The following is a 24,526-nucleotide window of genomic DNA, read 5'->3' as shown; positions in this document are numbered from 1 at the left end:
ATTACTATTACTGACAGTATTATTACTACTACTGACAATACTCTCATGTCATCAATATTACCATTACTGACAGTATTCTCATGTCATAAATATTACCATTATTGACAGTACTCTCATGTCATCAATATTACCATTATTCAAATTGAAGAGAAAACTGCTCATATATTTGTCATAAACTTTTCCTCTTCTATCTGCCTCATCTTGTGAAATTATCTGAAATAAAGATCATCCTGAGATTCAACGTCATCATATTCTTATGGACTCTTACAGAACTTATCATCACATTCCTATGGACTCTTACAGAACTTATCATCGCATTCTTTTATATGGACTCTTACAGAACTTATGATCATATTCTTATGGACTCTTACAGAACTTATGATCGCATTCTTATGGACTCTTACAGAACTTATGATCACATTCTTATGGACTCTAACAGAACTTATCGCATTCTTATGGACTCTTACAGAACTTATCATCGCATTCTTATGGACTCTTACAGAACTTGTGATCACATTCGTATGGACTCTTACAGAACTTATGATCACTATCTTATGGACTCTAACAGAACTTATCACATTCTTATGGACTCTTACGGAACTTATCATCGCATTCTTATGGACTCTTACAGAACTTATCATTGCATTCTTATGGACTCTTACAGAACTTATCATCACATTCTTATGGACTCTTACAGAACTTATGATCACATTCTTATGGCCTCTTACAGAACTTATCACATTCTTATGGACTCTTACAGAACTTATGATCACATTCTTATGGACTCTAACAGAACTTATCGCATTCTTATGGACTCTTACAGAACTTATCATCGCACTCTTATGGACTCTTACAGAACTTATCATTGCATTCTTATGGACTCTTACAGAACTTATGATCACATTCTTATGGCCTCTTACAGAACTTATCACATTCTTATGGACTCTTACAGAACTTATGATCACATTCTTATGGACTCTAACAGAACTTATCGCATTCTTATGGACTCTTACAGAACTTATCATTGCATTCTTATGGACTCTTACAGAACTTGTGATCACATTCTTATGGACTCTTACAGAACTTATGATCGCATTCTTATGGACTCTAACAGAACTTATTGCATTCTTATGGACTCGTACAGAACTTATCATCGCATTCTTATGGACTCTTACAGAACTTATCATTGCATTCTTATGGACTCTTACAGAACTTATGATCACATTCTTATGGACTCTTACAGAACTTATGATCGCATTCTTATGGACTCTAACAGAACTTATTGCATTCTTATGGACTCGTACAGAACTTATCATCGCATTCTTATGGACTCTTACAGAACTTATGATCACATTCTTATGGACTCTAACAGAACTTATCATCGCATTCTTATGGACTCTTACAGAACTTATCATCGCATTCTTATGGACTCTTACAGAACTTATGATCACATTCTTATGAACTCTTACAGAACTTATCATCGCATTCTTATGGACTCTTACAGAACTTATCATTGCATTCTTATGGACTCTTACAGAACTTATCATTGCATTCTTATGGACTCTAACAGAACTTATCATCGCATTCTTATGGACTCTTACAGAACTTATGATCACATTCTTATGGACTCTTACAGAACTCATCATCACATTCAAATGGACTCTTACAAAACTTATCATGCAGCAATATCAATTTACACACTGCTTATACTGAACTTTGTTCTCAGGGTAATATCAAATATATTGAATGCAGTATTGTAAGTATCTATACAACATCACCTCTGTACACAATATCACCACTATATAACATTGCCTTTATACAAATCACCTGTACACAATATCACCACTATATAACATTGCCTTTATACAACATCACCTCTGTACACAATATCACCACTATATAACATTGTCTTTATACAAATCACATGTACACAATATCACCACTATATATAATTGCCTTTATACAAATCACCTGTACACAATATCACCACTATATAACACTGCCTTTATATAAATCACCTGTACACAATATCACCACTATATAACATTGCCTTTATACAAATCACCTGTACACAACAATATCACCACTATATAACATTGCCTTTATACAAATCACCTGTACACAATATCACCACTATATACAATTGCCTTTATATAAATCACCTGTACACAATATCACCACTATATAACATTGCCTTTATACAAATCACCTGTACACAATATCACCACTATATACAATTGCCTTTATACAAATCACCTGTACACAATATCACCAGTACATAACACTGCCTTTATATAAATCACCTGTACACAATATCACCACTATATAACATTGCCTTTATATAAATCACCTGTACACAATACCACCACTACATAACACTGCCTTTATATAAATCACCTGTACACAATATCACCACTATATAACATTGCCTTTATACAAATCACCTGTACACAATATCACCACTATATACAATTGCCTTTATACAAATCACCTGTACACAATATCACCACTATATAACATTGCCTTTATATAAATCACCTGTACACAATATCACCACTATATAACACTGCCTTTATATAAATCACCTGTACACAATACCACCACTATATAACATTGCCTTTATATAAATCACCTGTACACAATATCACCACTATATAACACTGCCTTTATATAAATCACCTGTACACAATATCACCACTATATAACATTGCCTTTATATAAATCACCTGTACACAATATCACCACTATATAACATTGCCTTTATACAAATCACCTGTACACAATATCACCACTATATAACACTGCCTTTATACAAATCACCATTACACAATATCACCACTATATACAATTGCCTTTATACAAATCACCTGTACACAACAATATCACCACTATATAACATTGCCTTTATACAAATCACCTGTACACAATATCACCACTATATACAATTGCCTTTATATAAATCACCTGTACACAATACCACCACTATATAACACTGCCTTTATATAAATCACCTGTACACAATATCACCACTATATAACATTGCCTTTATATAAATCACCTGTACACAATACCACCACTATATAACACTGCCTTTATATAAATCACCTGTACACAATATCATCACTATATAACATTGCCTTTATACAAATCACCTGTACACAATATCACCACTATATACAATTGCCTTTATACAAATCACCTGTACACAATATCACCACTATATAACATTGCCTTTATATAAATCACCTGTACACAATATTGCCACTATATAACATTGCCTTTATACAAATCACCTGTACACAATATCACCACTATATACAATTGCCTTTATATAAATCACCTGTACACAATATCACCACAATATAACATTGCCTTTATACAAATCACCTGTACACAATATCACCACTATATAACCTTGCCTTTATACAAATCACCTGTACACAATATCACCACTATATAACACTGCCTTTATACAAATCACCATTACACAATATCACCACTATATACAATTGCCTTTATACAAATCACCTGTACACAACAATATCACCACTATATAACATTGCCTTTATACAAATCACCTGTACACAATATCACCACTATATACAATTGCCTTTATATAAATCACCTGTACACAATATCACCACTATATAACATTGCCTTTATATAAATCACCTGTACACAATACCACCACTATATAACACTGCCTTTATATAAATCACCTGTACACAATATCACCACTATATAACACTGCCTTTATATAAATCACCTGTACACAATATCACCACTATATAACATTGCCTTTATACAAATCACCTGTACACAATATCACCACTATATACAATTGCCTTTATATAAATCACCTGTACACAACATCACCACTATATAACACTGCCTTTATACAAATCACCATTACACAATATCACCACTATATAACACTGCCTTTATATAAATCACCTGTACACAATATCACCACTATATACAATTGCCTTTATACAAATCACCTGTACACAATATCACCACTATATAACACTGCCTTTATATAAATCACCTGTACACAATATCACCACTATATAACATTGCCTTTATACAAATCACCTGTACACAATATCACCACTATATTCAATTGCCTTTATACAAATCACCTGTACACAATATCACCACTATATACAATTGCCTTTATATAAATCACCTGTACACAATATCACCACTATATAACACTGCCTTTATACAAATCACCATTACACAATATCACCACTATGTAACACTGCCTTTATATAAATCACCTGTACACAATATCACCACTATATACAATTGCCTTTATACAAATCACCTGTACGCAATATCAATACTATATACAATTGCCTTTATATAAATCACCTGTACACAATATCACCACTATATAACACTGCCTTTATATAAATCACCTGTACACAATATCACCACTATATAACATTGCCTTTATACAAATCACCTGTACACAATATCACCACTATATACAATTGCCTTTATACAAATCACCTGTACACAATATCACCACTATATAACATTGCCTTTATATAAATCACCTGTACACAATATCACCACTATATACAATTGCCTTTATACAAATCACCTGTACACAATATCACCACTATATAACATTGCCTTTATACAAATCACCTGTACACAATATCACCACTATATACAATTGCCTTTATATAAATCACCTGTACACAGTATCACCACTATATAACATTGCCTTTATACAAATCACCATTACACAATATCACCACTATATAACATTGCCTTTATACAAATCACCTGTACCCAATATCACCACTATATACAATTGCCTTTATATAAATCACCTTACACAATATCACTACTATATACAATTGCCTTTATATAAATCACCTGTACACAATGTCACCACTATATAACACTGCCTTTATACAAATCACCTGTACACAATATCACCACTATATAACATTGCCTTTACACAAATCACCTGTACACAACAATATCCCCACTATATAACATTGCCTTTACACAAATCACCTGTACACAATATCACTTCATCACCTCCATGCAGCATCATCTCTTTACAATATTATAACCTCCATAAATATAAAATGTCATATATAATTTCACCTCTATACAACATCACCCCAATGCAAAAACACCTCTATACAACATCACCCCAATGCAAAAACACCTCTATACAACATCACCCCAATGCAAGAACACCTCTATACAACATCACCCCAATGCAAGAACACCTCTATACAACATCACCCCAATGCAAGAACACCTCTATACAACATCACCCCAATGCAAAAACACCTCTATACAACATCACCCCAATGCAAAAACACCTCTATACAACATTACTTCAATGCAAGAACACCTCTATACAACATCAACCCAATGCAAGAACACCTCTATACAACATCACCCCAATGCAAAAACACCTCTATACAACATTACTTCAATGCAAGAACACCTCTATACAACATCACCCCAATGCAAGAACACCTCTATACAACATCACCCCAATGAAGAACACCTCTATACAACATCACCCCAATGCAAAAACACCTCTATACAACATTACTTCAATGCAACATCCATAATGTGTTCCAAGTTTGCTGGATAGACTTGAATGATTTGAGAGTTACCCATCAGAAACAAAAATGTTTACAGACTGTGAGTATGTGTGATTTTATTTTTTTACTGAAACTTTAAAAAATTTCAGTCATATCACTACAATGTCTACAGTGTGGCAGTTTATTGTGGTGTCTAGCACTGGGGCATCATGCCACAGACATACAGCATGATGTCCCACCCAGTCACATTATCCTGACACCAGACTGACCAGTCCCAACACTAACCTCATAATACTGAGCACCAAGTGAGGCAGCTGTCAGTACCATTTTTTAAATCCTTGGTATGACTCAACTGGGGATCGAACCCACAACCTCCCCCATCCAAGGCAGATGCTCTAACCACTAGGCCAGCAGTCGACAGACAGACAGATGGACAGGTACATCTAAGCATTACATACATACAAACATAATGATCTTCCAATCCTGCTTTAATTGATTGATGGATTACATCTGTAATCTTTTAATGTTTACCATAATTGTGGTTCATCAAAGGCAAATATTAAAATTAAACTTATTAGTTTGCTTTGACAACCTGTTTTTTTTTTCATAGTTCCTTACGATGTATTCCCAGCAATTATCATATACCAGAAACCAACTATACTTGCTTACAAGTACAACTGCAAACAACACAGATGCTGATCTCCCATCATATAATGGGCTGGAGGCTCAGGGTTTATGTTGTTTATTCTACTAATGATGCCCAACAAACTGTATAGACCTATATCTGTTGGCACGTCTGAGTCTGTGATGTTTGCAGTTGGACCCAATTTTTAAGCAAGTATGTATGGTACTTGTAACTGAAACAAGATGAAGTTAGCTGTATCACCCCCTCCGCACCACATCAAAATGACGATGAACTTGCAATGACTTTAAGCCTTAGTATAACAGGGATATGCTGACTTTGTTTATTTTCATGGTCACCGATTTTCATGATTTTTAAACATTTTGTGCAATATAAATTCATGAAATGGTGAAGACATTCTATGGTTTTAAAGACCAATTGTTTGGGTCTTGAAATCTGTCATGAAATAAACAAAAACTAGCATGGAGTAGTTAAAATAACATTATCAAAGTTAAATTTCCCAAATGTCCACCATTAAGTGTATACCAAGTAAACAAATACATGTAAACATGCTGTTGAAGTGTTGCATGGAATTCATTGCTCATCAAGCCTCATACAAGCATTCATATAAAAAATGCCATATAGTTATGTACAAGCTGAATTCAACTGCAAACATGGACCTAGCACTGCCATTATATTATGCACTTACACAGACCTTGAACTGCCATTATATTATGCACTTACACAGACCTTGAACTGCCATTATATTATACACTTACACAGACCTTGAACTGCCATTATATTATACACTTACACAGACCTTGAACTGCCATTATATTATACACTTACACAGACCTTGAACTGCCATTATATTATACACTTACATTGACCATGAACTGCCATTATATTATACACTTACACAGACCTTGAACTGCCATTATATTATACACTTACACAGACCTTGAACTGCCATTATATTATGCACTTACACAGACCTTGAACTGCCATTATATTATACACTTACACAGACCTTGAACTGCCATTATATTATGCACTTACACAGACCATGAACTGCCATTATATTATACACTTACACAGACCTTGAACTGCCATTATATTATGCACTTACAGACCATGAACTGCCATTATATTATACACTTACACAGACCTTGAACTGCCATTATATTATGCACTTACACAGACCTTGAACTGCCATTATATTATACACTTACATCGACCATGAACTGCCATTATATTATACACTTACACAGACCTTGAACTGCCATTATATTATGCACTTACACAGACCTTGAACTGCCATTATATTATACACTTACATTGACCATGAACTGCCATTATATTATGCACTTACACAGACCTTGAACTGCCATTATATTATGCACTTACACCCACCTTGAACTGCCATTATATAATGCACTTACATAGACCTTGAACTGCCATTATATAATGCACTTACACAGACCCTGAACTGCCATTATATTATGCACTTACAAAGACCTTGAACTGCCATTATATAATGCACTTACATTGACCATGAACTGCCATTATATTATACACTTACACAGACCTTGAACTGCCATTATATTATGCACTTACACAGACCTTGAACTGCCATTAAATTATGCACTTACACAGACCTTGAACTGCCATTATATTATGCACTTACACAGACCTTGAACTGCCATTATATAATGCACTTACATAGACCTTGAACTGCCATTATATAATGCACTTACACAGAACATGAACTGCCATTATATTATGCACTTACACAGACCTTGAACTGCCATTATATAATGCACTTACATAGACCTTGAACTGCCATTATATTATGCACTTACACAGACCATGAACTGCCATTATATTATACACTTACACAGACCTTGAACTGCCATTATATTATACACTTACACAGACCATGAACTGCCATTATATAATGCACTTACATAGACCTTGAACTGCCATTATATTATGCACTTACACAGACCATGAACTGCCATTATATAATGCACTTACATAGACCTTGAACTGCCATTATATAATGCACTTACACAGACCATGAACTGCCATTATATTATACACTTACATTGACCATGAACTGCCATTATATTATACACTTACACAGACCTTGAACTGCCATTATATTATACACTTACACAGACCTTGAACTGCCATTACATAATGCACTTACATAGACCTTGAACTGCCATTATATTATGCACTTACACAGACCATGAACTGCCATTATATAATGCACTTACATAGACCTTGAACTGCCATTATATAATGCACTTACACAGACCATGAACTGCCATTATATTATACACTTACATCGACCATGAACTGCCATTATATTATACACTTACATAGACCTTGAACTGCCATTATATAATGCACTTACACAGACCATGAACTGCCATTATATTATACACTTACATTGACCATGAACTGCCATTATATTATACACTTACACAGACCTTGAACTGCCATTATATTGTACACTTACACAGACCTTGAACTGCCATTATATAATGCACTTACATAGACCTTGAACTGCCATTATATTATGCACTTACACAGACCATGAACTGCCATTATATAATGCACTTACATAGACCTTGAACTGCCATTATATAATGCACTTACACAGACCATGAACTGCCATTATATTATACACTTACATCGACCATGAACTGCCATTATATTATACACTTACACAGACCTTGAACTGCCATTATATTATGCACTTACACAGACCTTGAACTGCCATTATATTATACACTTACATTGACCATGAACTGCCATTATATTATACACTTACACAGACCATGAACTGCCATTATATAATGCACTTACATAGACCTTGAACTGCCATTATATTATGCACTTACACAGACCATGAACTGCCATTATATAATGCACTTACATAGACCTTGAACTGCCATTATATAATGCACTTACACAGACCATGAACTGCCATTATATTATACACTTACATTGACCATGAACTGCCATTATATTATACACTTACACAGACCTTGAACTGCCATTATATTATACACTTACACAGACCTTGAACTGCCATTATATTATACACTTACACTGACCATGAACTGCCATTATATTATACACTTACACAGACCTTGAACTGCCATTATATTATACACTTACACAGACCTTGAACTGCCATTATATTATACACTTACATTGACCATGAACTGCCATTATATTATACACTTACCCAGACCTTGAACTGCCATTATATTATACACTTACACAGACCTTGAACTGCCATTATATTATGCACTTACATTGACCATGAACTGCCATTATATTATACACTTACACAGACCTTGAACTGCCATTATATTATGCACTTACATTGACCATGAACTGCCATTATATTATACACTTACATTGACCATGAACTGCCATTATATTATACACTTACACAGACCTTGAACTGCCATTATATTATGCACTTACACAGACCTTGAACTGCCATTATATTATACACTTACATTGACCATGAACTGCCATTATATTATACACTTACACAGACCTTGAACTGCCATTATATTATACACTTACACAGACCTTGAACTGCCATTATATTATGCACTTACACAGACCTTGAACTGCCATTATATTATACACTTACATTGACCTTGAACTGCCATTATATTATACACTTACACAGACCTTGAACTGCCATTATATTATGCACTTACACAGACCTTGAACTGCCATTATATTATACACTTACACTGACCATGAACTGCCATTATATTATACACTTACACAGACCTTGAACTGCCATTATATTATACACTTACACAGACCATGAACTGCCATTATATTATGCACTTACATTGACCATGAACTGCCATTATATTATACACTTACACAGATCTTGAACTGCCATTATATAATGCACTTACACAGACCTTGAACTGCCATTATATAATGCACTCACACAGACCATGAACTGCCATTATATTATGCACTTACACAGACCCTGAACTGCCATCATATAATGCACTTACACTGACCATGAACTGCCATTATATTATACACTTACACAGACCTTGAACTGCCATTATATTATACACTTACACAGACCATGAACTGCCATTATATTATGCACTTACATTGACCATGAACTGCCATTATATTATACACTTACACAGACCTTGAACTGCCATTATATAATGCACTTACACAGACCTTGAACTGCCATTATATAATGCACTTACACAGACCATGAACTGCCATTATATTATGCACTTACACAGACCCTGAACTGCCATTATATAATGCACTTACATTGACCATGAACTGCCATTATATTATACACTTACACAGACCTTGAACTGCCATTATATTATGCACTTACATAGACCTTGAACTGCCATTATATTATGCACTTACACAGACCTTGAACTGCCATTATATTATGCACTTACACAGACCTTGAACTGCCATTATATAATGCACTTACACAGACCTTGAACTGCCATTATATAATGCACTTACACAGACCATGAACTGCCATTATATTATGCACTTACACAGACCTTGAACTGTCATTATATAATGCATTTACATAGACCTTGAACTGCCATTATATTATGCACTTACATAGACCTTGAACTGCCATTATATTATGCACTTAGACAGACCTTGAACTGCCATTATATTATGCACTTACACTGACCATGAACTGCCATTATATTATGCAGTTACACAGACCTTGAACTGCCATTATATAATGCACTCACACAGACCATGAACTGCCATTATATTATGCACTTACACAGACCCTGAACTGCCATCATATAATGCACTTACACTGACCATGAACTGCCATTATATTATACACTTACACAGACCTTGAACTGCCATTATATTATACACTTACACAGACCATGAACTGCCATTATATTATGCACTTACATTGACCATGAACTGCCATTATATTATACACTTACACAGACCTTGAACTGCCATTATATAATGCACTTACACAGACCTTGAACTGCCATTATATAATGCACTTACACAGACCATGAACTGCCATTATATTATGCACTTACACAGACCCTGAACTGCCATTATATAATGCACTTACATTGACCATGAACTGCCATTATATTATACACTTACACAGACCTTGAACTGCCATTATATTATGCACTTACATAGACCTTGAACTGCCATTATATTATGCACTTACACAGACCTTGAACTGCCATTATATTATGCACTTACACAGACCTTGAACTGCCATTATATAATGCACTTACACAGACCTTGAACTGCCATTATATAATGCACTTACACAGACCATGAACTGCCATTATATTATGCACTTACACAGACCTTGAACTGTCATTATATAATGCATTTACATAGACCTTGAACTGCCATTATATTATGCACTTACATAGACCTTGAACTGCCATTATATTATGCACTTAGACAGACCTTGAACTGCCATTATATTATGCACTTACACTGACCATGAACTGCCATTATATTATGCAGTTACATAGACCTTGAACTGCCATTATAAAATGCACTTACACAGACCTTGAACTGCCATTATATAATGCACTTACACAGACCATGAACTGCCATTATATAATGCACTTACACAGACCTTGAACTGCCATTATATTATGCACTTACACAGACCCTGAACTGCCATTATATTATGCACTTACAGAGACCTTGAACTGCCATTATATTATGCACTTACAAAGACCTTGAACTGCCATTATATTATGCACTTACACAGACCTTGAACTGCCATTATATTATACACTTACATTGAACTTAAACTGCTATTAGGGAGCACTCACCAGTTATTATGTACTTTTGAAAGAGTGACGTATGTAAGGTGAAGTTCTTTACATTTAAAACATGACAATGGAGAGAATGTTGGCATACCTCCATGCTACATTAATGTAATGTGGATGATATTTCTTTGGATATTGTACTTTTGGAAATTGTACATGATCCAAGCACACTGCTAACTAAAATGACTGCTCCCTTGTGCTAAGAAATCAGCCTGACTTAGTCTAAAATACACTATCCATAGCAGCTATCAAAATAGGGAAAATGAGTTTTGCCAGACTAGACAAAACAGCTTCGAAGTGCAATGAATGAATTACCAAATACATAAAATGTAAAAAAAGTTATCGGCTCTTTTTTATACAATTTATCTCTGAAGTTCAGGAAGTGAAAATGACAAAGTACAGCAGGCACTTTTTTGAAAGGTGCACATCTGGAGTAAGGCCAAGCATTATAGTCTATAACCCACATTACACCAATCAATTCTACACAAAAATAAAGGGAATTAAAGATTCTTCAAACTATACCTAAGATATACAAGGTCTTTTTTAAATAGCCAGTATAACCAGTGAGGAAAGCCGGGGAAATTCTTTTTCTTTAAAATTCTAGCCTTATGCAAAATACAAAACTGTGGAGCACCACCTTTATACACAAGTACATACATTTAAGTCTCGAATACATTTTTTTTAAATGAGTGAATTTTGCAAATTAAGGATACCTATATGGAGTTCAAAATAAAGCACTATTTGGATGAAAAAAGTCTAACATAAAACTACATTTCTCACCTCTCCACAATACTCTGATATGAACTCGTTTTTCTCTGCTGGTTCCTTGAGGAAGATTCCCCATCCTGCCACCTCCGAGGGGGCCATCAATAGGTGCTGAAACAATGAAAGACTAGCAGTGTCATCTGAGCATAACAAATTTTATAACATAATCAGATCCCAATGATGAGTTATTGGGGTGTTTTGAGAGTGCTAAAGAGAAATAACTATTATGGGGGCACTCACCAGATAATATGTTTTTCTGAGAGAGTGACGTATGTAAGGTGAAGTAGTTCGCATTTAAAACATGCACAATGGAGAGAATGTTGGCATACCTCTATGCTACATTAATGTAATGTGGATGATATTTCTTTTGGATATTGTACTTTTGGAAATTTTACATGATTTAAGCACACTGCTAACTAAAATGACTGCTCCCTTGTGTTAAAAAATCAGCCTGAATTAGTCTAAAGTACACTATACATAGCAGCTATTAAAATAGGGAAAATGAATTTTGCCAGACTAGACAATACCAGCTTCTGAAAGTGCAATGAATGAATTACCAAATATGTAAAATGTAAAAAAAGTTATCGGCTCTTTTTTATACAATTTACCTCTAAGTTCAGGAAGTGAAAATGACTAAGTAGAGCTAGCACTTTTTTGAAAGGTTCACATTTGAAATAAGGCCAAGCTGTATACCCTATAACCCATAGTACACCCATCAATCATACATCAAATTAAAGGGAATTAAAGGTTCTTTTAATTATACCTAAGATATACAAGGTCCTTTTTAAACAGCCAGTATAACCAGTGAGGAAAGCCGGGAAAATTCTTTTTCTTTAAAATCCTAACCCTATGCAAAATACGAAACTGTAGAGTGCCACCTATAGCAATTCTCAATGATGAGTTTTGGGGTTTTTTGAGAGTGCTAAAGGGAAATAACTATTATAGCAATTGCCAATGATGAGTTTTGGGGTTTTTTGAGAGTGCTAAAGGGAAGTAACTATTATAGCAATTGCCAATGATGAGTTTTGGGGTTTTTTGAGGGTGCTAAAGGGAAATAACTATTATAGCAATTCCCAATGATGTGTTTTGGGTTTTGTTTAGAGTGCTAAAGGAAATAACTATTATAGCAATTCCCAATGATGAGTTTTGGGGTTTTTTGAGAGTGCTAAAGGGAAATAACTATTATAGCAATTCCCAATGATGAGTTTTGGGTTTTTTTGATTGTGCTAAAGGGAAATAACTATTATAGCAATTCCCAATGATGAGTTTTTGGGGTTTTTTGAGAGTGCTAAAGGGAAATAACTATTATAGCAAGTCTGTGTCAAAAGGAAAGTACTATAACATTCACATCTTCACTTAACAAAAGTGTGCTTTAGCAAAATAGCAAATGCATAAATGCAAATGGCAGGACTGATTTTACAATGAAATAAAATACAACTACAATTGCAATAAGTAAAAAAAATAGCTAAGTATTTCTAAAACATTTATTTTCTATTGTGTTTTGTTCACCTACCTCTGATACAATAGGATTTTGGACATTATTAATAATGTGAGGCCGACATCCAAATCGTAACAGATGGATCAAAAACAAAAAATTCAAATAAAATGGCAGCAGGGATAGCAATTCCAAAATTCGACATCACCTTTGCAAAAAGACGACCAGACCAGTGTGCAATTTACACTGTAGAATTCATGGCAATACTAATGGCACTAACCTATATAAAAACATATCCAACAATTAAAATGGTCATTCTAAGCAACTTGTACAGTGTACTACAATCTTTGGCAACATACCAATCAAAAAGTAGACTTAATATGATTAGCTATGCAAGATCTCTACTCGGGGGCCCCGAGTGGCCGAGTGGTCTAAAGCACTCTCCGTTACAGATCACTGCCATCTCACCTCTGTCTGCGTGGGTTTGAGTCTAGGATTTGGCCAATGTGGGTATGTGAGAAAGCTTGATAGTAGCTTCTCGTGGGTCAGTGGTTCTTCCTGGGGTTTTCACGGGTTCTTCCTCCACCATTAATACTGGCCGCCATACATAGCCTATCATGTGCTGAGAAATGGCATTAAACCCGACAACAACAACAAGATCTCTACTCAAAGAAATTGAAAAAAAACAACAAATAAGTTCAATTCGTATGGAACCCCTCCCACATCAAAATTCCGAGTAATGGTAAGGCAGGCACAGAAGCAAAAAACTCCACAAATGAATCCATGGCCAAAAACATCGCATACAGCTTCATTGAAATCAGTAGTATTATCCAGAACAAGATTAATGCCATGTGGTGAGAAGACACTAGTAGCAATTATACAAAACAGAGAATAAACTAAATAGGAAAATTAAGTATCTGACCTTCAATAACCCATATGACAGAACAATAAAAAAATCAAATAAGACTTGATAAAACCCTATTGGCAGGATGTGCAGGGAAGCATAAAAAGGGGAACAACTACAAATAGCCCCAATTGCCCAACTCCAGAAACAACTGAACATCTGCTAAATATATGCCCCAACTACAACCAGGAGATGGCTGAACTAAAAACCCATAAGGAACTAATAGGAGAACGAAGCACATACCCGGAGTTACAAGTGGCAAAAAACAAGAACCAAGGATGGACCTATAACAACATTTCAGAATGCATTAACAAAACAGGTAAAAGGGGACAAATAGAGCATAAGGTACTACTAAAAAAAATAAAATTAAAATAATAGCCATTAAAGAGGAAGAAAGATAGGGCACACGCCAATCCATAACAACAAAAATGTCAGAGGGGTCAAACAAAAAGATATGTCTTGTACAAAGTTGATACCATTACGCCTACAAAATTGAACTAAAATATAAATCACTTAAAAACAACGATAGGCTATAAAGTTATCAAAGAAATGTAGATACAAACAAAATCAGGGGCCATATTAGCTACCACCGTATAGATGGATGTCGTTGATAATTTAATACGGGACACAATTATTCAGCAAAGATATCCGTCTATTACAAATAAAATAGTGTTTAACAAAAGGTCCAACCAGCTAGACAGATGTCTTTGAAACGTCAATATGGGACCTGATTACTCAGAAAAGATATGTCTTTTACAAAGCTAATGCCATTTCACCTACCCCCTCCAAAAAAACAATAATAATTATTTAAAAAATATTTAACAAATACTGAGCCAAAATATACACAAGTAATAAATAAACAACAACAATAAGCTATAAACATACCAAAGAATTGCAGATCTAAAAAAATAATCAGGAAAAAACTAATAAAGATGAAATAACAATCCCATTGAACTATGTAAATGATCAAGGGGCAAAAAATAAACAACCCCCTCTAAGATGCTGACATTTCATAAAGTATGGCAGTAGTAAAGAATATCAGAAGAAAGGCAAAAGACCAAAAATGTCAAAGGGCATGGGAAAAGAAGAAAAGAGCTGAAATAAAGAGCAGAAAAAGGACTCAATACCAAACAGAAGTATTAAACGCTCACAGAAAGAAGGCCTAAAGGAAGAGCAGAAAGAGAAGAGCACCTTCTTAAGACTTGGGGAAAAGAAAGTATAACTGAAAAGAAATTGGAACCAATAATTCAGTGAAATGCACCCACCCACCATATCTGAAAAGAATTGCCATCCCTGAACAAAAAATAACCAAAGCCAGTGCAAACATCTCCCCAACAAAACCCATATATGTACGCACAGTACACAAAATTTAAGTATGCACAGTACATGAAATTTAAGCATGCACAGTACATGTTTTAAAGAACTAACACAAGATAGGAAAATTCACAAGTCGGGAATATTTTAATTGACTGTGGCAATCACATGTTTGGCAAATATTTTAGGAACAGCCCAATAAAAACAGGAAACTGGGCATTAATATAAAACACATGAATTTATAACTATTGCTGCTTGTTTACTTGGTGACAGCTCTAAATGAAAGAAGATGGGGATGCAGACAACCACCGGAAAATGACACTGGAGGATGTCTCTGTGAAGGGGAATTTCGCTGGACCTTCAGGGCACCTCTGCTTCCAGTTGCTTGCTTGGGAGGCATTGTACTACTAGTGGTTAATCACATAATTAAGAACAGACATGATTTTGGTCTTCCATAGAAAAAGGTGAAAAAATTTTCAAGGGGGTTTGGGGGTTCTTTCCCAACAGGGTCTCAAGGGACAGTGCCTCCGATCTGGGTGACCAGGGTGCCAAAGGCCCCCAGCCAAAAAGACATTTTACACTCATAAAAGCTGCTCCTGGTGCAAATAATGGTCATAAAATAAACCAAAATAATCATGTAAAAAATTAATCGACTTAACAAAAATGTTGAACTTTACTTCAATAATTTCACAATATTTAGTCACAAGAATTTGTTATCCAATACTATTGATGCTTAAGTTATTTCGTGTGAATCTCAGTGTTCATATCACATATTCTGTTCAGCTTTTGTACATGCTGTTCCAAACTTTTCCAAACATGATTAACTTAATTCAGATCTTTCTTACAGAGGTCACACAATGCCAGTCCTCTGGTGTTCAGTTTTCTTATAAACTGACCAACTAAATTTCCGTCAACTTTTTGCTCCAGCAATACCCATTTCCATACATTTTTTAAACCTTTATCTAAATGTTTCATGTCATGCTCTCTCTCAACAACTTGGGAAGCCATGTTTTACAAGCATGCTTCTTCTTTCCATTGCCATCAGTTTCCATTATATGAAGATTCATTGGACGAATTTAAACATTTGAATAATCTTTACAAGAGTCATATGCTAACTAATATATGAAACAAATAATTTACAAGGATCATTGCGGAATCAGACTGGACAGACTGTTTTTAGAAAACTGGATCAGAGATGATATGAAGAAAAAAAACAGACTATAATCAAGAAAAATTTGATTCAAGTCAGGAGAAAAGCAGAATCCCACTTTGAAACAGAGAAAAATCAAGTCTGTAAGAAGTACACAAACGAGTACAACTAACGAGTCACACATGCCAAAGGGCGAACACAACTATAATCCAAAGAACACAACTACTGGTGACAATGTCATCCTTGCATTCTTTGACAAACAAGATCAGCATAAAGAATCTACTTATCTTCATGCAATTGGGTCACCTTGGAGATTTAGTATCAGCTTATAATCCCATATCAAATTAATTTATGAAATGCATCAATGTTTATCTCCCTTTTTATTTATTATTCTTAATTGTGTGTCTAGCATTTGCACTCGACACTTTCGTAATTCATTGGCATTCCTTGCACATTACATTTTTGTTTCACTGGTGGAAATACCAACTGTATGGTATACTATTCTCATTGTCTATTTGAGGGTCTGTAATAATATATGGAAAAAAAAAATACTCTCTCACTCACACCTGAATGAACAAGTGATTTTTTGATGTTGTTGTTGTAGGGTTTAACGTCATATTTCAGCACACAAAGTGCTATACATGGCGCCCAGTATTAATGGTGGAGGATGAACCCGGGAAAAAACCCGGAAAAAACCACCGATCCACGAGAAGCTACTGGCAAGCTTTCTCACATACCCACATTCGCTGAATCAGAGACTCGAACTCACACGGACAGAGGTGAGATGGCAGTGATCAGTAATGGAGAGCGCTTTAGACCACTCGGCCATTCGGGAATGAACAATTGACTATTCAGCAATTCTGCACAGGTTGAAGAACATGGATTCCTCCTTATAAAGGAAGTGTAAACTGGCATGTGAATATTTTTCATTATAACACAATTATTAAGATTATATCTGTTTTCCACAACAGAAAACTGGCAGTGCAAATTTATAGCACATTGCAATGATTGCCACAACAGAAAACCAGCAATTCCATTTTGTAACACATTGCAATGACTGCTACAACAGAAAACAAGCACTGCCAATTTTAACCACATTGCAATGATTGCCACAACAGAAAACCAGCAATTCCATTTTGTAACACATTGCAATGACTGCTACAACAGAAAACAAGCACTGCCAATTTTAACCACATTGCAATGATTGCCAAAACAGAAAACAAGCACTGCTAATTTTAACCACATTGCAATGATTGCCAAAACATAAAACAAGCACTGCCAATTTATAGCACACTGCATTGCCAAAACAGAAAACCAGCACTACCAATTTAGAGCACATTGCAATGATTGCAACAGAAAAAATGCACTGCCAATTTATAGCACATCGCAATGGTTGCCCAAAATTTCATGAACTTTTTAATGACTTTACAAATTTTCTTTCATGTGATTGTTACTGCAATCAATAAAGCTATATAATCATAATGATTTTTAAAAAAAATTTAATCTGAGACAGGGGTCAAATAAGTAATTTTACATTTAATCTCCCCATCCAAATTCATAGTGTTTTGTCAATTTACATCCACTATGACACCCTTAAGTAACCGGTGATGCTATATGAGTCATTTTACATCCAATACAATACCCTTAAGTAGCAAGCGATGGCATATGAGTCATTCTGAGCTGCATACTAAGCATACTCCATGAAACAAAAAACTTGAAAGACTTACAGATGGACTGAGATGTTGTTGGAGGTTTTAATGCCATTTTTCAGCACAAGATAGGCTATATATGGTGGCCAGTATCAATGGTGGAGGAAGAATCTGGGAAAACCCCAGAAAGAACCACCAACACATGAGAAGCTACTGGCAAGCTTTCTCACATACCCACATTGGCCGAACCCAAGACTTGCAGACAGAGGTGAGATGCCAATGATCTGTAATAGTGAGCACTTTAGACTACTCGGCCACTCAGGAACCCTCAGATGGACAGAGACAGACATGGACATGTATATCCAAAAGAACACGATAAACCCAATTCTCACACCAAGCACCGAGTCGTCTAAAGCGCTTACCATTCCGGATCATTGCCATCTCACCTCTGTCTGCGTGAGTTTGAGTCCAAGGCTCGGCTAGTGTGGGTATGTGGGAAAGCCTGCCAGTAGCTTCTCGTGGATCGGTGGTTCTTCCCTGGGTTTTCCAAGGTTCTTCCTCCACCATTAATACTGGCTGCCATGTATAGCCTATCATGTGCTGAAAAATGCCGTTAAACCCTAGAACAACAACAACAACAACAACACACCAAGCAGTCTACATCTTAATAATTTTCAAATAACATGACCTAGGTGTAATCAACATATTAACAGATGGGCATACAAACAAACATGGATAATTGTTTTGCAGATATACGGTAGATAATTTAACTTTCCAAAACAGTGGCCATCTTGAAAATTGTGTTGCTACTCCTCTTAAATGAATGGTCATATCAATACAGGATTTCATGAAAAGACATCTAATTAAGTCAAGTTGGTCCTAAATTAAAACCACGCCATTCTGATGTACAATGTAGCAGCAAATGAAGCCATTTTGAAAATTTAACTATTATTGCTACTCTTGCTAAATGGATGATTATATCAACATGAGTTTCCACTACACGATTTCTTGTATCAGTAGCTGCTATATGACAATACTGTGTCCAATATGACTGCCACAATGTCAGTCTTGAAAACCTTGCTATTGCTATTCCCACTATATGGAATTTTATATCAAGATCGGATGTGCACTAAACACTTATGAATTTTTATATCAAGATGGGATGTGCACTAAACACTTATTAATGATTTTTATGTCAAAATGGGATTTGCACTAAACACTTATGAATTTTTATATCAAGATGGGATGTGCACTAAACACTTATTAATGATTTTTATATCAAAATGGGATTTGCACTAAACACTTATGGATTTTTATATCAAGACGGAATTTGCACTAAACACTTATTATGGAATTTTATGTCAAGATGGAAGTTGCACTAAACAATTATTATGGATATTTATATCAAGACTGGATTTGCACTAAAGACTTATTACGGAGTTTTATATCAAGACGGGATTTGCACTAAACACTTATTATGGATTTTTATATCAAGATGGGATCTCCACTAAACACTTATTATGGAATTTTATATCAAGATGGGATCTCCACTACACACTTATGGATTTTTATATCAAGATGGGATTTGCACTAAACACTTGTGCATTTTTATATTAAGACTGGATTTGCACTAAACACTTATTATGAATTTTTACATCAAGATGGGACATGCCTTAAACACTTATTATGGATTTTCATATCAAGATAGGATCTGCACTAAGCACTTTTGGATTTTTATATCAAGATGGGATTTGCACTAACACTTATCATGATGTCTAGTTGGTCCTAAACAAAAATACCTCCAACCTGAAGTCTAACATGACCACCATCACACAAATCTTATTGCCGCTCCTTTTGAATGGATTGCCACATCAACATATACTTTCAATAAAAGCCATTTCTGTCGGTACTAAACTGGTGCTCATCTGATGTTGAATATGGTGACATGGCAGCCATCTTGAACATTTTATTGTAACTTATTCCTCCTCAATAGATCAACATTTGGTTTCCACTTAAAGACTAATGATGTCTAGCTAAATGTCTAGCAAAAAGACTTATGATATCTAGCTAAAAGACTTATGATGTCTAGCTAAAAGACTTATGTCTAGTTAAAAGACTTATGATGAGTAGCTAAAAGACGTATGATGTCTAGTTAATCCTAAATGAAAGTGGTGTTGATCTGACATCTAATATGGCTATCCTAATAATCTTTATATTGCCACTTCCTTTAAATGAATGGTCATATTAACATGGGCCAATACAGTCATGGCAGCCATCTTAAAAACCATGTTATCACAAACCTACTTGAACAGAAAGACAGTGATGTGAGATTTTCACCAGAAGATTTCTTATGAAGTACACCTGGTCTTAATGAAAATAGTGCTGATCTAACATCCAATACTGCTGCCACAGCTAACATCCAATACTGCTGCCATTGTTAATTCTCCTGAATGGGAGGTAATTCTAGAAAATATCATCTCTACTCCTCTCCAAATGGACGGCTACATCAACATGCAGTTTTCACTCATAGACTTAATAATAACATAATGACACCTAGTTGAAATGGTGCAAGTCATAAAAATCCCCATTAATTATCATTATTATGGGGTTTTCACCAAGTCCTAAATGAAAATGTGCCAGCCATACACCCATAATGACTGCCATAATGATGGCTCTACATATCTTGCTGTCACTACTCGTCCTGATTGGATGACATGGGGTATTCGCCAAAAGACTTCTAATAATATTCACTTGGACCTAAATGAAAATGGTGCCAAGCTGATATTCAATATGTGTATAAGAGCAGCTAATTTGAAAATCTTGTTATTGCTGAAGGATATCAGAGATGATTTCAACACTTGAAAGTTAAAATGAAGAAATGGTCTTATCTTGAATTTCTGGAAATTCTTTTCACCCTGTAGAGCATGTCCCATCGAGGGACTCTTCTTTATTATAGCTAACTATGGACCTTTTTAATCTCAAAGGTGTACTCTACTTTTTATGAATTTTTAAATTAGGAAGGTTGACATGGCATCCATTTGTACATAAAATCTCTCCCTTACTCAATTTGAAAATTAAACCTGGCCCAGTCGTTTGCATATTGTGGTTTAGCATTTCAAATTCTGTTGTCATATTTTCTCTACTATTCTCCTGTTCACAGTATGTATAATCCTTTTTGATATGAGGGGGTGTGAGGCTTATTTCTATAACATCTGTAACTCATGGATATTAAACAGTGTAGTTGGGTGTAACAGCTACTCAGAATTGGATGGAAAACTGGCTTATTTCTATAACATTAAATGAACTGCTGCAGTTGATGCAGTACATGTAAACTCAGCTGATCATGTTACACTTGTCTCAGTGCAATATGTTACTCAGTGTAGTTAAGTGATATATGCAGGGGTACTATTCCGGCATGGGCTGTACTGCACCCATCTAGTGTAAATGACACTCGACTCAACAGTGTTAACTCCATTGGTTGTTAATTAGTAAAGGTTTACCAGTCAGTAGTACACTGTATCTTGAACACAATCCATGTGTAATACACTGTAATACACTATATAGCTAGGACAATGCTAATATGCCTTTAACATTTTGTACATCATCTGTAACTCATGGATATTACACAGTGTAGTTGGGTGTAACAGCTACTCAGAATTGGGTGGAAAATTGGCAATACATTTAGTGTGTGCTTTAGTTTCCAAATGCTTACCTTTCTCAATCCCCTCTGTACGCTTACATTCCTGCATGAAATCTTGTTGGTGTCAAATTGATCTGAAAACAAGTCAAATATATTTTAAAAGTTAATGTCCTGATATCCCCAATTCAATGTTGAAAGATGCTTGGGCATTCAATTAAAAGTTACTTGGGCAGTCAATGTTAAAATACTGTAAAAGATTGCAGAATAAGCGTCAAGAAGAAACAAAATCTTTCACCAGCTAGGTATTGCACTTTTGTGAACCATGGGGACATTCTCCAAGCTGTCACTGTCCTGCTAAAAATCTTGGTTATTTGTCAGAAGTATATAAAAAGCCCCTTTGATAATAAGTATTTTAGGTCTTGTCAAGGTTTTTTATATTGATCCATATGTGACTGCACATCAGGATGCTTTGCCCATCACTGGAATGCGCCTATGCCAGGATGCTTTGTCCAAATCTGAAATGCACCTATGCCTGGATGCTTTTGTCCATCAATGAAATTCACCTATGCCAGGATGCTTTGTCCAACTATGAAATGCCCCTATGCCTGGATGCTTTGTCCAACAATGAAATGCCTGTGTCGGATGCTTTGTCCAACACTAAAATGCCCCTATGCCAGGATGCTTTGTCCAACACTGAAATGCCCCTATGTCAGATGCTTTGTCCAACAATGAAATGCCCCTATGCCAGGATGCTTTGTCCAACAATGAAATGCCCCTATGCCAGGATGCTTTGTCCAACAATGAAATGCCTCTATGCCAGGATGCTTTGTCCAACAATGAAATGCCTCTATGCCAGATGCTTTGTCCAACACTAAAATGCCCCTATGCCAGGATGCTTTGTCCAACAATGAAATGCCCCTATGCCAGGATGCTTTGTCCAACAATGAAATGCCTCTATGCCTGGATGCTTTGTCCAACAATGAAATGCCTCTATGCCAGGATGCTTTGTCCAACAATGAAATGCCTCTATGCCAGATGCTTTGTCCAACACTAAAATCCCCTATGCCAGGATGCTTTGTCCAACAATGAAATGCCCCTATGCCAGGATGCTTTGTCCAACAATGAAATGCCCCTATGCCAGAATGCTTTGTCCAACAATGAAATGCCTCTATGCCAGGATGCTTTGTCCAACAATGAAATGCCTCTATGCCAGGATGCTTTGTCCAACACTAAAATGCCCCTATGCCAGGATGCTTTGTTCAACAATGAAATGCCCATATGTCAGGATGCTTTGTCCAACAATGAAATGCCTCTATGCCAGATGCTTTGTCCAACAATGAAATGCCCCTATGCCAGGATGCTTTGTCCAACAATGAAATGCCCCTATGCCAGGATGCTTTGTCCAACAATGAAATGCCTCTATGCCAGATGCTTTGTCCAACAATGAAATGCCCCTATGCCAGGATGCTTTGTCCAACAATGAAATGCCTCTATGCCAGATGCTTTGTCCAACACTAAAATGCCCCTATGCCAGGATGCTTTGTCCAACAATGAAATGCCCCTATGCCAGGATGCTTTGT

The 24,526-nt window shown here is 35.6% G+C and overlaps 1 protein-coding gene across 2 annotated transcripts in view; it reads right to left on the bottom strand.

Moving 5' to 3' along the window:
- Window positions 1-24,526, bottom strand: part of LOC149789891 (histone-lysine N-methyltransferase EZH2-like) — a 104,376-nt gene that overhangs the window by 9,786 nt on the left and 70,064 nt on the right. For both annotated transcript variants that reach the window (XM_089971963.1, XM_089971964.1), the window contains 3 exons: window positions 23,019-23,080; window positions 12,870-12,965; window positions 132-213 (listed from right to left, as the gene is read on the bottom strand). In XM_089971963.1, the coding sequence (XP_089828089.1) occupies window positions 132-213; window positions 12,870-12,965; window positions 23,019-23,080 (240 nt within the window). The remainder of the gene's footprint in view (window positions 1-131; window positions 214-12,869; window positions 12,966-23,018; window positions 23,081-24,526) is intronic.

The sequence above is a fragment of the Sinohyriopsis cumingii genome, chromosome 10, assembly GCF_028554795.1.
Source record: "Sinohyriopsis cumingii isolate HCF-2022 chromosome 10, ASM2855479v2, whole genome shotgun sequence".
Lineage (NCBI taxonomy): Eukaryota > Metazoa > Mollusca > Bivalvia > Unionida > Unionidae > Sinohyriopsis > Sinohyriopsis cumingii.
The sequence above is the reverse complement of the archived record's forward strand: the minus strand, read 5'-3'. Positions and strand labels throughout refer to the sequence as shown.